At 39.4% G+C, this 13,526-nt stretch overlaps 1 protein-coding gene across 1 annotated transcript in view; it reads right to left on the bottom strand.

The window, feature by feature from the left end:
• Window positions 1-13,526, bottom strand: part of CRIM1 (cysteine rich transmembrane BMP regulator 1) — a 211,869-nt gene that overhangs the window by 112,772 nt on the left and 85,571 nt on the right. The window contains exons 3-4 of the mRNA XM_004466035.4: window positions 5,329-5,571; window positions 4,144-4,264 (exon numbers count right to left, since the gene is read on the bottom strand). Of these exons, the coding sequence (XP_004466092.3) occupies window positions 4,144-4,264; window positions 5,329-5,571 (364 nt within the window). The remainder of the gene's footprint in view (window positions 1-4,143; window positions 4,265-5,328; window positions 5,572-13,526) is intronic.

Here is a 13,526-nt window from a genome sequence, read left to right as displayed (position 1 = left end):
AGTTAATAATGGATAAGATAAGGGTTAATAATATTGTGCTTAAGAAGGATGTCCAAACAGGATGGAGTTCAGGAGTAAAGACATAAGAGGGGAAAATGAAGGGTGGGCCATTAAGAAAGAAGGGTCAGAGGCAAGTAGGAACACCTGTACTTGTCATGGGGTAGAAGTGGAAAGAGACATCCACGAACGGTAAAACATCTAGTGAGCAGTGTCAGTCACTGGGGAGCATACAATTCAGGTTGGATGAATGAACTACTGAATGAATGAATGAATGAACCAAATGCACACAACCTAAAAGAAAAATCACATTGAGCAAGGATCACACAGAAAGAGGGTGGTAAAGGCATTGAATGGGTGAAAAAGCCTCACTGGGAATGGCAATTCCAGTCATATGAGAGGGCGGGAGGAAGTGATTCTTAAAAATGGGGGTGAGGGGTGTCCAGAAATTCCTTTCTTCTCTACAAAAGCATATTAAATATTTACCAAAAAGGGGGGTTGCTGCTTTCACTGAAGGCAATTCAGTGAAGGCAATTTTTTTTTTTTTTTTTTTTTTTTTTTGAGGTAATGGGCCAGCCAGTACTCAATCACTGAGCCACACTGGCTCCCTTGAGTTGGTTTCTTCGTTTGTTTGCTTGTTGTTTGTTGTTTTTAGGAGGCACTGGGGACTGAACCCAGGACCTACTGAGCCACATCCCCTCCCAGTTTTAGATATTTAACCTTATTTTGTCCTAACGCTAAAAGGGATTTTCCCCTTGAATTCACTACATAATCAGTTTTGCTCTCAAATGATTCTGAGTTCTTAACAATGCTCTTGATACTTATACTAGTAAAGGTCAAATAATCATAAGAGGGTTTTATACATTCCAAAATGACCTTCTTTATACCTAAAATCACACTTTTCAAGAGAAAACCTTTGACATGGGTCACACACAAGAATAAAGTTGTGTGGGTTTTTTTGCTCTTAAAATACTGCCACTATTACTACATATTAGACTTTGTTTTTTTAATTTCCATTTCACCTGATTTTGGCTTTTCAAAAATTCTCTTGTCAAAGTCTGATCTGTCAATCATCTTTTTTAGTAAGTGGGAACCCATTAATATGCCAAAGTAGACTAAATAGGGTTATTTAGCCATGGTCCATGCATGTTCTGCATTCACTGATACACCCGCTATTAATGCATACATAGAGGAAGACTAAGACATGACTTCAGACTTCTAGAAATGTCCTTCAGTTGGTGAGACAAGACTTTATGTGTATAGCAGCTAAATAACAATGCAAGGAAGTAGATGATTAATTGGCAACACGGGAAAGGATACATGGGGAGTTCCTAGAGGGAAAAACCTCATGGATAAAGTAGCGTTTAACTGGAGTCTTGCAGGATGAACAATATTTTAAAAGGTGAAAGTGAGAGATAAAGCCAGACTATACTATGAAAGGTGAGCACAGTGTCTGGAATGCAGGGTTTCCCCAGCCTCATAAAAGGAGGTTGGGGAAAAATTACAAGGGTTTTAAAGTGAGACAAGGAGTAGTATTACCTCCCAATAGCAATAAGGTAACAAGAAACTAAAAATATTAATTTTTTCTCTTCTTAAACATATGAAAACTGTCACAGAAATCATTACAACAAAGAGCAGAGCTGTCTGTTCATTCATTCACTTATTTATTCATCAATAAATGAGGACTGATATATCAAGTCCTAACTTAGGTACTCAGGACCACAAAATACTCCTTTTCCTCAAGAATCACATGGATTGGGAGAGACTAACAAAAATCAACAATTTCAATCCATTATGCAAAGGGCTATGATAAAGAAATACACAGGGGACTATAGGGAAAGCAGGGGAAGGAGACCTAAGTCATCCTTAGGACCTGAAGACTAAAAACACTTCAAAGAGATGGAAATGTGGTCCTGCAAGCTGTGGACTTCCTGGGTTTGCAGGGAAGGGAAGGCAACCCAGGAAGAGGCCTCTGCAAATGCCAAGGCCCAGAGCATGAGAGAGCTCAGGGAGCAGGCCAGCGTCGGGCAGGAACAAAGCATGCACGTGGAGAAGGGGCAGGGGATGAGCATGGATCACTGACTAGCCAAAATACAGGACTAAAGAGCTGTTGAGAACTTACCTCTTCCCTGCAAATAATTTACAGTGGGATTCTGAATGACTTCCTTCTCCTTGTTTTCAATTTCAACATTAGAGGCACATTTAAACCTGACCATTCTTTAGTTTTGAGTGCCAAAGTTGAAAACGTACGTCAGTACAATAATAACCATCCCAAGATTTTTGTTTGCTAAACTCACAGGAGCTTGGAGATAAAATGGATGGCATCTAGTCCAACCTACTTTCCAATAACATTTTCTCTAAGTATTCATGGCAGGGTGCCACCCAGACGGAAAGAAGTCTATCCAGCTCCAGGGAGCTCCGTCTATTTCAGGAAGCAGCCCAATTCATGACTGAACATCATTCGTTGTGAGAAAGTTCTTTCTTAAACTGAGATTAAATATGTCTCCTTGTAACTTCCACCCATTTCTACCCCCTAGAGTGACTGAAAACACAGCCCACTGTGCCTCCTACATGCAGATGGGGCTATATTACCTTTATAATAGTGAACAGAGAATTGTTCCTTTTTCTCACTAAAGGACTTGTTAATTAACTGGCTTAGTCTTAATTAATTGGATTCTCCAATACAATGTGCCACCTTCCTTTTCACAAAGACCTTGAAGGGACATCTGTTACTGTTAATAAAGCTCCATTTTCTGCCTTTACTAATTAGGAATACCTTATGTTTGCACAGTCCTTCACTCCTTTCAAAGCATCTTCACATAAATTATAGCATGTTAACATCCTAAAGAAGGTTGCTGTTCTACTGCTAGTGTTATGGTCACAAATATCCTTTTATCTGTTTTTTTTAATATAATAAAAAGTATAGGACAAGTCATGCTAACATGCCTAAGAGAATCCTAGGTTTCTGACAGGACAACAGCTGTGAGACACCAAATATCTAATATATTTTAAGAGAGGGAAGAAGAAAAGAGGTAACTATCAGAACATGTTTTGGATGGCTAATCTAATTAGAGGCAAATAAGCTGATACTTAGTTATTAATTACAGACCACACATATTTCTATCTCATCAAACCATTTGTATAATCACCACTACGCATTCAACAAACATAGATGTTAAGTGCCTGGCAGTGGAACAAGGGATGAGGGAGAAGAGGTTAGAAATGGAAGTTTAACAAGGCACAGTTTTAACTCTTGATATTAAATATAGGATAAAAGTTGAAAGAAATGAGATTAGTGCTGTAAGAGGTACTAGATACAGATTTAGGAGGAAGTAACTGACTTTCTGGGAGACTAGCCAGCAAAAGATGGTCAGAGGCATGGCAGAGAAGAGTGGGAAGGTGCCACAGAGGGAAAGACAGCAGGTGAACCCCGTTCTTTGAAGCACAATCTTCCCCAAAGCAAGGTACAGAGGCCAAGCTCTATGGTCATGCTATATAAGCTGTCAAGGACAGGACCCCAAGACCCTCACGTTTGGAAGAAAGCCTGGTAGTGTGGGGTTAAGTGGATGTCCCATTACTACAACTAAAATGACAGCAGCTTCTTCTCCATCCAGCCAAAGAGAGATGTGTCTGTTATTCTAGAAAGCATCTGTAAGAATTTATATTATTCTTTGCCTGAGCCATAATGCGGGCTTGGGTAGATGTGTGATTTCAAACACCAAGGATCCCTGGAGAGCACTTCTATGAAGCAGGCAACGTTTCATCCCACTGGACACAGTGTCTAAGCAACTATAAGCAATCACAGTAGAGGACTGAATGGCCTATTATTGAGATATACCATCCTTCCTCCCTCTCTCATACAGAGCGACATATTTGCCTGTATGGTTTACAACCCTCAAAAGTACACAGACACCCCTACATGAAGAATCCATATGGAATTAATGACTTAACCTGAAGACACCTGACTTTGATCCCATGAAAGCTGTATGTAAATACAAAGTCATAGTAACAGTTTAGGGATTTCTCCACAGACACAGGAAAGTATTAGGTTTCCATGGGAAAAAAATTGCATGCTTGAAAATGTACCTTAAACGATACTAACATATAAGACAGAAGAGAAAACTCGATGAACTAATAGAAACCAACCTTGTGGGCAGAGTACAACAGCCATCGGCTGTGAGTCTAACTTGAGTTTCGTAGCTGTCCAGGGGGCACACAGCCTGTTGAACGGAAGGGCATTCCACGGTGCTGCAGTCCACACTGAAAACTGAAAAGAGGCGACAGAGAGGCACCATTTACTGTTATATTCACTCTCATTTTGATCCCAAAATGAAAACACTGTCTCTTGACAAACTTCCAAAGTGTACCTGCTTCCTAGAAACCCTGTCCTTGTGGCACTTTTATTAGGACTGCTATGGAAACATAACATGTCTCAAGCTTTCTGTGCAAGGAAATGAGGAAGGCGGATGAGACATTTAAGAGTTAAGATGAAGAAAGAGAGAGAGAGAAAAACCACTGGTGGTCACGTGGATGATGGTATTCAGCCAGAGGTGTTTCTTACAGAAAAGTTCAAGAGATGGACAAGGGATTATCTTACTTGAAGCATTTATCTAGCAGGAAAAAAAAAAATCTAACCAACAGATAAAAACTTATACAGGGTAACTCACTGTAGACCAGATGTGTATTCAAAGACCACATTAGAAATGCTGCCACATGAGCAAGAATATTAGAGACAATATATAGCAGGAAACAGCTGGGACATGACAACAAATCAAACGCTGGCACAGAGGGTGTGGAAACAGTCAAAGGAGACTTAGCACATTCTATAAAGTCAAGGGGATGGATGGTGGGACAGTTCATAAGGAGAAAGACTGGGGCTGAGTAGTTATAAAACTGCTGGCTTTTTGATGTATATCTTTATCTAAAAATAAGTTTCTGTTTTATATATGATTGACTTTCAATGTAATACTTTAAAGTGACAGGTGTATATGCAAATGAAGGCCTCACCATCACTGGCAATGAAGCAGGTGGCCATAACATTTATAAATTTCTCCCTTCCTCCCAGCCCCATCAAGCATATTTTGAAGAAGGAAAAAACAGAAGAAGAGAAGATAGGGTCTCTCACGGAGGCACATACATACCAGTGGATTACTGCTCTGGCTCTCTGACTAGAAGGCCAGAGTCAGGCCATCATTAGCCCAGAGAGGCAGCCTCAGGTGAACTGATGAGAACATGTATCTTCAGGTGCAGACAGAGGCCAGGGCAGCTGAGGGGCCTGCTACCCTCTGGGATGCAAAGGAGCAAGGCTTCTGAGACAAAGCTCGCGCCTACCTGGTTTGCACTCATAGAGGTCACAACACTCTCCTGGCTTCCCTGAGGCTTTAGATGCTAGTATGTTCAGGTATCCCGGCTGGCAGACTTTGCGCAGGCAGCCCGCAGGGTCGCACACGCAGCGGCTGGGTAAGGGGCAGCACTCCCCTGGAGGAGCATAACCCTCGATCAGAACGGAATCTTCAGGACAACGTGGAGAGAACTGGACTTCACAGCGGGCTTTGGAGCAATCTGGCTTCTCTTCTAAATGGGAGAGAAAGAATTTAGCACATGCCCAGGGGCAGTGTAGAGCAGTTTCAAAGAAGCACAGATGAACCATTTACTAACCAGAGAGGAAGGCAGAGAAAGAAATCCAGTGACAACCCTCAAACTCGGCTTAGCCAGCCATGCAAATCTCTCCCCAGATATGCCCATGACACAAAAATGTCTTCTCCATCTACCTATCACTCTTGTTGAATAATCAACCTCCTGTGCAATAACCAAAACGAAGAAAGGAAAAGAGAAGATGCATACATGACATGCAGAATCTGAAAACTGGACTCAGTCATCAAATAACTAAAAGATACTTGAATTCAGAAAGATTTAAGGGCTGTTCTTTGACAGCAATGTGCATTTAAGCACCAAAACAGAGCCCCACAAAGATATCATGGCTACTTCCAGGTCTGGAGACAAGGCACATGATAACCAATGTGGAAGAAGCCTGGCTCCCATGTCTGGGTTTAGATGAGATGAACTTCAATGTTCATATGATTCTATGATGTGGCAAGCTCAGCAAGACAGATAATAAGCCAAATTCCTGTGTAATTTCCCTAAACAATATCAGATGGATTTCTAATTTTACATAGATTGATCAATACTTCCCCTCCCTCCTTTCTCTAGTATTATCTACTGAACTACTGCTGCACTTCAATTTTAGAGCTGGGAATTAAAATCAGGATGGGTAACACTCAAAAGATTTTAGGACTGGGTGGCAAAACTCTCCATATCTGAAGACCCAGTCCATAGCTCAGTTTCTTGGTTTAAGGTTTTAAGAAACCTTCAGCAACATAAGTGAGGTCTCTGGGGAAAAGACCAAAATAAAACAAAATGACAAAATCACAGCCCACAACTTTTTGTGGGGAGTTTAAAAAAATGCTGGGTGTATATGATGCAATGTCATATTGAGGTACGTTTCTCTAAGCTCTCTCTTTTCTAAAATAAAACCCAAACACAGAATCACATAGCAGGGTTAGACCCAAGAGGTTATCTAGTTTAGCTTCCTAATTTTGTAGGTAAAGAATCTGAGACCTGAGAACTCTAGTGATCGGCCTAATGTCAATGGTAAAATTAAAGCAAGAATCCAGGCCTCCTCATTCCATTTCACTTCGATCTTGATGTTAGAAATAGATCTAAAACCATGTCTGCTCCTCAGGTCATTTCCTATCTTGATTGCCATATCTTTTCTTGCTGGTGATCTTTCTCATCTAACCATTTATCTAATTAAATCACAGTGGAGATCCTTTGTATCCGGTTTTAGTTAATTCATTAAAAAATATTTCTTGAGACCTGGCTGCTCCAGAGGCATGGTATACAGCAGTAAAGAACAAATATAGATCTCTGACCCTGAAAGAGTTTGCAACGTAGTGGAGGGTGACAGAATATAGACAATAAACATGACAAATATATACATTATATATTAGTGAAGGGTGGTAAGTGCTATAGAAGTGGAAGAAAACTGTAACAGAGTAAGGGGGAACTGGAATGCTTGGAAGGAGGTCAGTGGGGAAGGGGAGGGTAATTACAATTTGGTCAGAACACGCATCACTGAACAGTCTTGAAGGCTTGAGCCATGGAGATACCTGGAAGAAGAGCATCTTGGCAGAGGGAACATCTAATGTGTGCCTGTGTGTCCCAGGAGGAGCAAGGAGGCCAGTGTGGCTGGAAGAGAGTGAGTGAGAGGAGGAACAGAATGAGATTAGCAGGGGGGACCTGGTCGTTCGGGACTCCATAGGCCAATTCAAAGACTGCAGTTTTTACTATAATAGAAATCAGAGCTTTGATTGTGTAGGAAAAGAAAAGTGAATAATTCAGAAAAATGGTTCCCTTCTTGGAAGAGTAGGAATTTGCAAGAGCAGAAAGGCAGAGAGCCTCTGGGAGGAAGTGAGATGTAGGAGATGGTTGGGAAGGCATTTAGAAAGAAAGAATATGGACAGAGACAGACACACTTTGTACCAGGGGCACAAAGTGGGTGTCTCAGAGATGGAGATGCAATGAGGTCAGCCTCTGTATTGGCGAAAACTTCCTTCCACCACTTCTTATGACTGCCCTCTAATTTTGCTGTTGGATATGATGCTACTTTACTGCATCTGTGCCTCAATCAGGGGCAACATTCAAGCGCAGGCCTCTGCCCTCCTTTCTGGCTACCATCAACACACGAACATCCAACCAGCAGCCTAAAGCACAGTGGACAGCCTTGGCTCCAAGAGCAGACTTCATTAACACAGGTGCCATGTGTTTATGTCACAATAGCATGATGAAGTAGGGTAATTATTTTCTCCATTTTACAAGTAATGAAACTGAGGTTCAGATAGGTCAAATTACCTGTCCAAGGTCACACAGCTAGAAAATGGTGATGTGATGGTATGAATCCTGGTCCATCTGGTCCATCTATGCTCCTCTATAAATAACATGCCTCCTATCACAGGAATTATCATGCTGTGTGTTTTTAGCATTGCCCTTATATGGCTTCCCAGGGCTCAGTTTTCCCCCTGATCAGAACTGTGGTTTCTGGTAAAACTGCCCTGCTTCACTTCTTACCCAGCCCTGAATTACTGCATGACTTGCTGTACCTCCAGAACACAAACCCCTCATATGCCTAGCAAATAAGAGCTATCTCTAGTCTTAGAGGAGTCACATTATTCCACTTTTTCTGTATTATAGTCCCAAAGAACTGCCTTGAGAAAATGATTAAAGAAGAATTTCACTCTCCTATCTCCATCAGTATGGGACAGAATAAATCGATGAGCTGCAAAGGAGAAACTAAATCTGAACTGTATAGGGATGAAGCTGGAATTTGTAAAGTACATGCAGCACAATGCTTATCTGCCAAATGCAAACACATTGTTTTATAATTAATAAAAACCCTGACTTTAATTGCAAAAAGCACTTAATTTTTACTCTTGTTAATTTGCTGTAATTACCTTATCCTATATTACATCCTACTACATTATTAGTCTGCAAAAAATATTTGGTATACATAAGCAGACTTTTCACACATACACTTCAACAAAATGTGCCACTAAAATGCAACCTTTGAGATCTTTTTTTTTTTAATTAGGAAAGTTGTAGGCTTATAAAATAATCATGCATAAAATACAGGATCCCCATATACCACCAGAGTATTTTTTTTTTCTCTTTTTTTTTTTTATTGACTTTGTAATAATATTACATCAAAAATATATATGTGAGGTCCCATTCAACCCCGCTCCCCCACCCCCCCCTCTCCCCCCCCAACAACACTCGTTCCCATCATCATGACACATCCATTGGATTTGGTAAGTACATCTTTGGGCACCTCTGCACCTCATAGTCAATGGTCCACATCATGGCCCATACTCTCCTCCATTCCATCCAGTGGGCCCTGTGAGGATTTACAATGTCCGGTGATTGCCTCTGAAGCACCATCCAGGGCAGCTCCATGTCCCAAAGACGCCTCCACCTCTCATCTCTTCCTGCTTTTCCCCATACCCATCAGCCACCATGTCCACTTTTCCCAATCCAATGCCACCTCTTCTATGTGGACATTGGATTGGTTGTGTCCATTGCACCTCTATGTCAAGAGGAGGCTCAAATTCCACATACCACCAGAGTATTAATAACACCTTGCACTGGTGTGGTACATTTATTACAACTGATGAAAGCACATTTTCATAATTTTACTATTAACTAGAGTCCATGATTTATCTTAGGATTCACTATTTGCGCTGTGCTCCATGGATTCCTTTCTAAAATGTTTAATTTAGTAACAGACATACAATGCAAAATTTCCCTTTGACTACATTCAAATATATAATTCCAGGCTGTTAATTACATTTATAATGTTGTGCTACCATCACCACAATCCATTATTAAAATTTTTCCATTGTCCCAAATAGAAATTCTGTACCTATTAAATCTTAACTCCCTATTCCCTACCCCCACCCTGTCCTCTGATAACCTACATTCTAGATTCTGACTCTATGAGTTTGCTTATTCTAATTATTTCATATCAGTGAGATCATACCATATTTGTCCTTTTGTGTCTGACTTATTTCACTCAACATGGTGTTTTCAGGGTTCATCAGGGTTGCTGCATGTATAAGAACATCATTATTTTTCCTGGCAATATTCCATTGTATGTATGTATCAAATTTTGTTTATGTATTCATTGGTGGCTGGGCACTTGGGTTGCTTCCACCTTTGGGCAATTGTGAATAATGCTGTTATGGATACCAGCATGTAAATATCTGTTCAAATTCCCATTTTCAATTCTTTTGGTTATATACCTAGAAGTGGGATTGCAGGGTCAAATGGTAATTCTGCAGTTACCTTTCTGAGGAACTGCCAAACTGTCTTCCACAGCAGCTGCACCATTTTACATTCCCACCAGCAATGACTAAATGCTCCTATTTCTCCACACTGTCTCCAACACTTGAAACTTTCTGCGTTTTTTGTTGTTGTTGTTCTTGTTTTTAATAGTAGTCATTCTAGTGGGTGTGAAATGGTATCTCAATGTGGTTTTGATTTGCATTTCCCTAATGGCTAAGGAGGCTGAGCACCTTTTGTGCTTTTTGGCCATTTGTATATCTTTTTTGGAGAAATGTCTATTCAAGGCTCCTGCCCACTTTTAAATTGGGTCATTTGTCTTGTAGTTGAGGAAAGGATTTCTTTAAATATTCTTGATATTAAACCCTCACCAGGTATGTGGTTTACAAATATCTTCTCCCATTGTGTAGTAACTTCATTTTGACCATAAAGTCCTCTGAGGCACAAAAGTTTTTTATTTTGATGAGATTCCATTTATCTATTTTTTCCTTTTTGCTTGTGATTTGGGTGTAAAGTCTTAAGAAATCATGTGGGTTTCTTCCCTTTATTCTGCTAATATGGTGTATTACATTAATTTATTTTCTCATGTTGTACCACCCCTGCATACCTGGGATAAATCCCACTTGATCATAATGTATAATTATTTTATAACACAGTATCACACTCAGTTAGCTAGCGTTTTGTTGAGTATTTCTGCATCCATATTCCTAAGAGATATTGGTCTGTAATATTCTTTTCTTGTGGCATCTTTATCTGGCTTTGCTATGAGGGTGATGTTAGCCTTGTAGAATGAGATAGATACCATTCTCTCCTTTTCAATTTTTTGGAAGAATATGAGCAGGATATTAATTCTTCTTGGAATGTTTGGCAGAATTCCCCGGTGAAGCCATCTGGTCCTGAGCTTTCCCCTGTTGAGAGGTTTTTGATGACTGATTCAATCACTTTACTAGTTATTGATTTGTTGAAATATTCTTTTTCTTTTTGAGTCAGTATGGGTAATTTGTGTGTTTCTAGGAATTTGTGAATCTCTTTTAGGTTATCTAATTGCTGGTGAACAGTTGTTCATAGTATACTCTAATAGTCCTTTTTATTTCAGTAGGGTCAGTAGTAATGTCCCCCCTTAAAAATTTTTGATTTTGGTCATTTTTGTCCTCTCTTGTTTTTCTTCATCAGTCTAGCTAAAGTTCTGTCAATTTTATTCATCTTTTTAAAAAAACAGCTCTTGGTTTTGATTCTCTCCACAGTTTTTAAATTCTGTTTCTTCTATTTCCACTCTAATCTTTTTTTTTTAAGATTTATTTATTTATTTAATTCCCCTCCCCCTCCCCCGGTTGTCTGTTCTCTGTGTCTATTTGCTGCGTCTTGTTTCTTTGTCCGCTTCTGTTGTCATCAGCGGCACGGGAATTGTGGGCGGTGCCAATCCTGGACAGGCTGCACTTTCTTTTGCGCTGGGCGGCTCTCCTTACGGGGCGCACTCCTTGCGCCTGGGGCTCCCCTATGCGGGGGACACCCTTGCGTGGCAGGGCACTCCTTGCGCGCATGGGCCAGCTCCACACGGGTCAAGGAGGCCTGGGGTTTGAACCGCGGACCTCCCATGTGGTAGACGGATGCCCTAACCACTGGCCCAAGTCCATTTCCCTATTTTCACTCTAATCTTTGTTATTTCCTTCTTTTTTGCTCATTTTAGGGTTAGTCTGTACTTATTTTTTTAGTTCTTCAACTTTGGTGGTTAGAAATCTGATTTGAATTCTTTTTTTTTTTTTTTTTAATGTGAGCATTTAGAGCTATACGTTTCCCTTTCCACACTGACTTTGCTGCATTCCATACATTTTGGTATGCTGTATTTTTATGTGGCTTAAGATATTTCCCATATTTCCCTTGACTGTTAAGGGAACAATGTTTAATTTCCAAATATTGATAAATTTTCCTTTACTCCCTCAGTTACTGATTTTAACCTCCATTCCGTTGTGTTCAGAGAAGAGACCTTGTATAATTTCAATATTTTTTAATTTATTGGATTGTGTTTTATGACCTAAGATACAGTCTATCCGGGAGAATGATCCATGAGCATTCAAGAAGAATGTGTATTCTGTTGCTGTTGGGCAAACTGTTTTATATGTGTCCATGATTTGGAGTATCATTTAAGTCTTCTATTTTCTTATTTTTCTGTCTAGGTGTTCTATCCATTATTTAAGGTGATGTATTAAAGTCTCCTACTATTACTGCATAACCATCAATTTCTCCCTTCAAATCTGTCAATATTTGCTTCATATATTTTGGGGCTCTGCCATGAGGTATATATATAATTGTTATATCTTATTGAATTAACTCCTTTATTAGTATATAATGGCCATCTTTATCCCTCATAACTGTTTCTGATTTAAAGTCTATTTATCTTTTATCAGTATAGTTAACTCCAGCACTCCTTTGATTACTACTTGCATGGTATATTTTTTCCATCATTTCACATTCAACCTACTTATGTCTTTGAATTTAAGATGAGTATCTTGCAGACAGCATATAATTAGGCCAAGCTTTTATATCCATTCTGACAACATCTCCCTCTTGACTAGAGAATTCAATCCATATATAAATAAACACACTAATGCAGGACTTTCTTCTACCATTTGGCTGTTTAGTCTCTATAAGTCTTAGACCTTTTTTCTCCCCATCATTTCTTCCATTAATGCCTACTTTCATATTTATTTGACTTTTTGTATTGTACCATATTGAGTTCCTTTTCATATCTATCTATCTATCTATCTATCTATCTATCTATCTATCTATCTATCTATCTATCTATCTATCTATCTATCTTCCCTGTGGTTAATACAGGGTTAGAAGTCAACTTCCTCAATCTATAACAATCATATATGATCTGATACCAACTTAACTTCAGTAGCATACTCATACAATGTTCCTATGCCCCTATATCACCCCACCAATTTTTCTGTAATTGTTACAAATTATATCTTTGTACATACATCCAAAACCGTAGACCTATCACTACCTTTTATGCATCTGCATTTTAGTACCTATAGGAAAGTAGTAGTTATATTAAAAAAATACAATAGTACTGGCATTTAAAATCACCCAAATGTTTACCTTTACCAGAGGTCTTTATTTTTTTTTATGCTACTTTGAACTACTGTCTAGTGCTTTTTCCTTTCAGTCTGAAGAACTATCTTTATCATTGCTCGCAGGGCAGGTCTAGTGGTAAGGAACTCCCTCCATCTTTGTTTTTCTGGGAATGTCTTAATCTCTCCCTCATTTTTGAAAGATGGTCTTGCCAGACATACAATTATTGATTGGCAATTGTTTTCTTTCAGCACTTTAGTATTTCAACTCAGTGAAATACTTACAAGAAAACAGAACTTACTCTAATTGGAATTCCTTTAAACGCATTACTTTTCTCTGGCTGCTTTCAGAACTCTGCCCTTGACCTTTGCATTCAACAGTTTGATCAGTATGTGATAGGGCATATTCTTCTTCAAGTTTATCTTATGTGGTATTCTTTAGGCATGGATGTGTATACTAAAGACTTTTTTAAGTTTGGGAATTTTCTTTCATTATTTCTTTGAATATTGCTTCTGCTCCTTTCTTTATTTCTTGTCCTTCTGGGACCCACATAATGT

This window comes from Dasypus novemcinctus, chromosome 17, assembly GCF_030445035.2.
Source record: "Dasypus novemcinctus isolate mDasNov1 chromosome 17, mDasNov1.1.hap2, whole genome shotgun sequence".
Taxonomy (NCBI): domain Eukaryota; kingdom Metazoa; phylum Chordata; class Mammalia; order Cingulata; family Dasypodidae; genus Dasypus; species Dasypus novemcinctus.
Note: the sequence above shows the minus strand (reverse complement) of the source record. Positions and strands in the feature narration are given on the sequence as shown.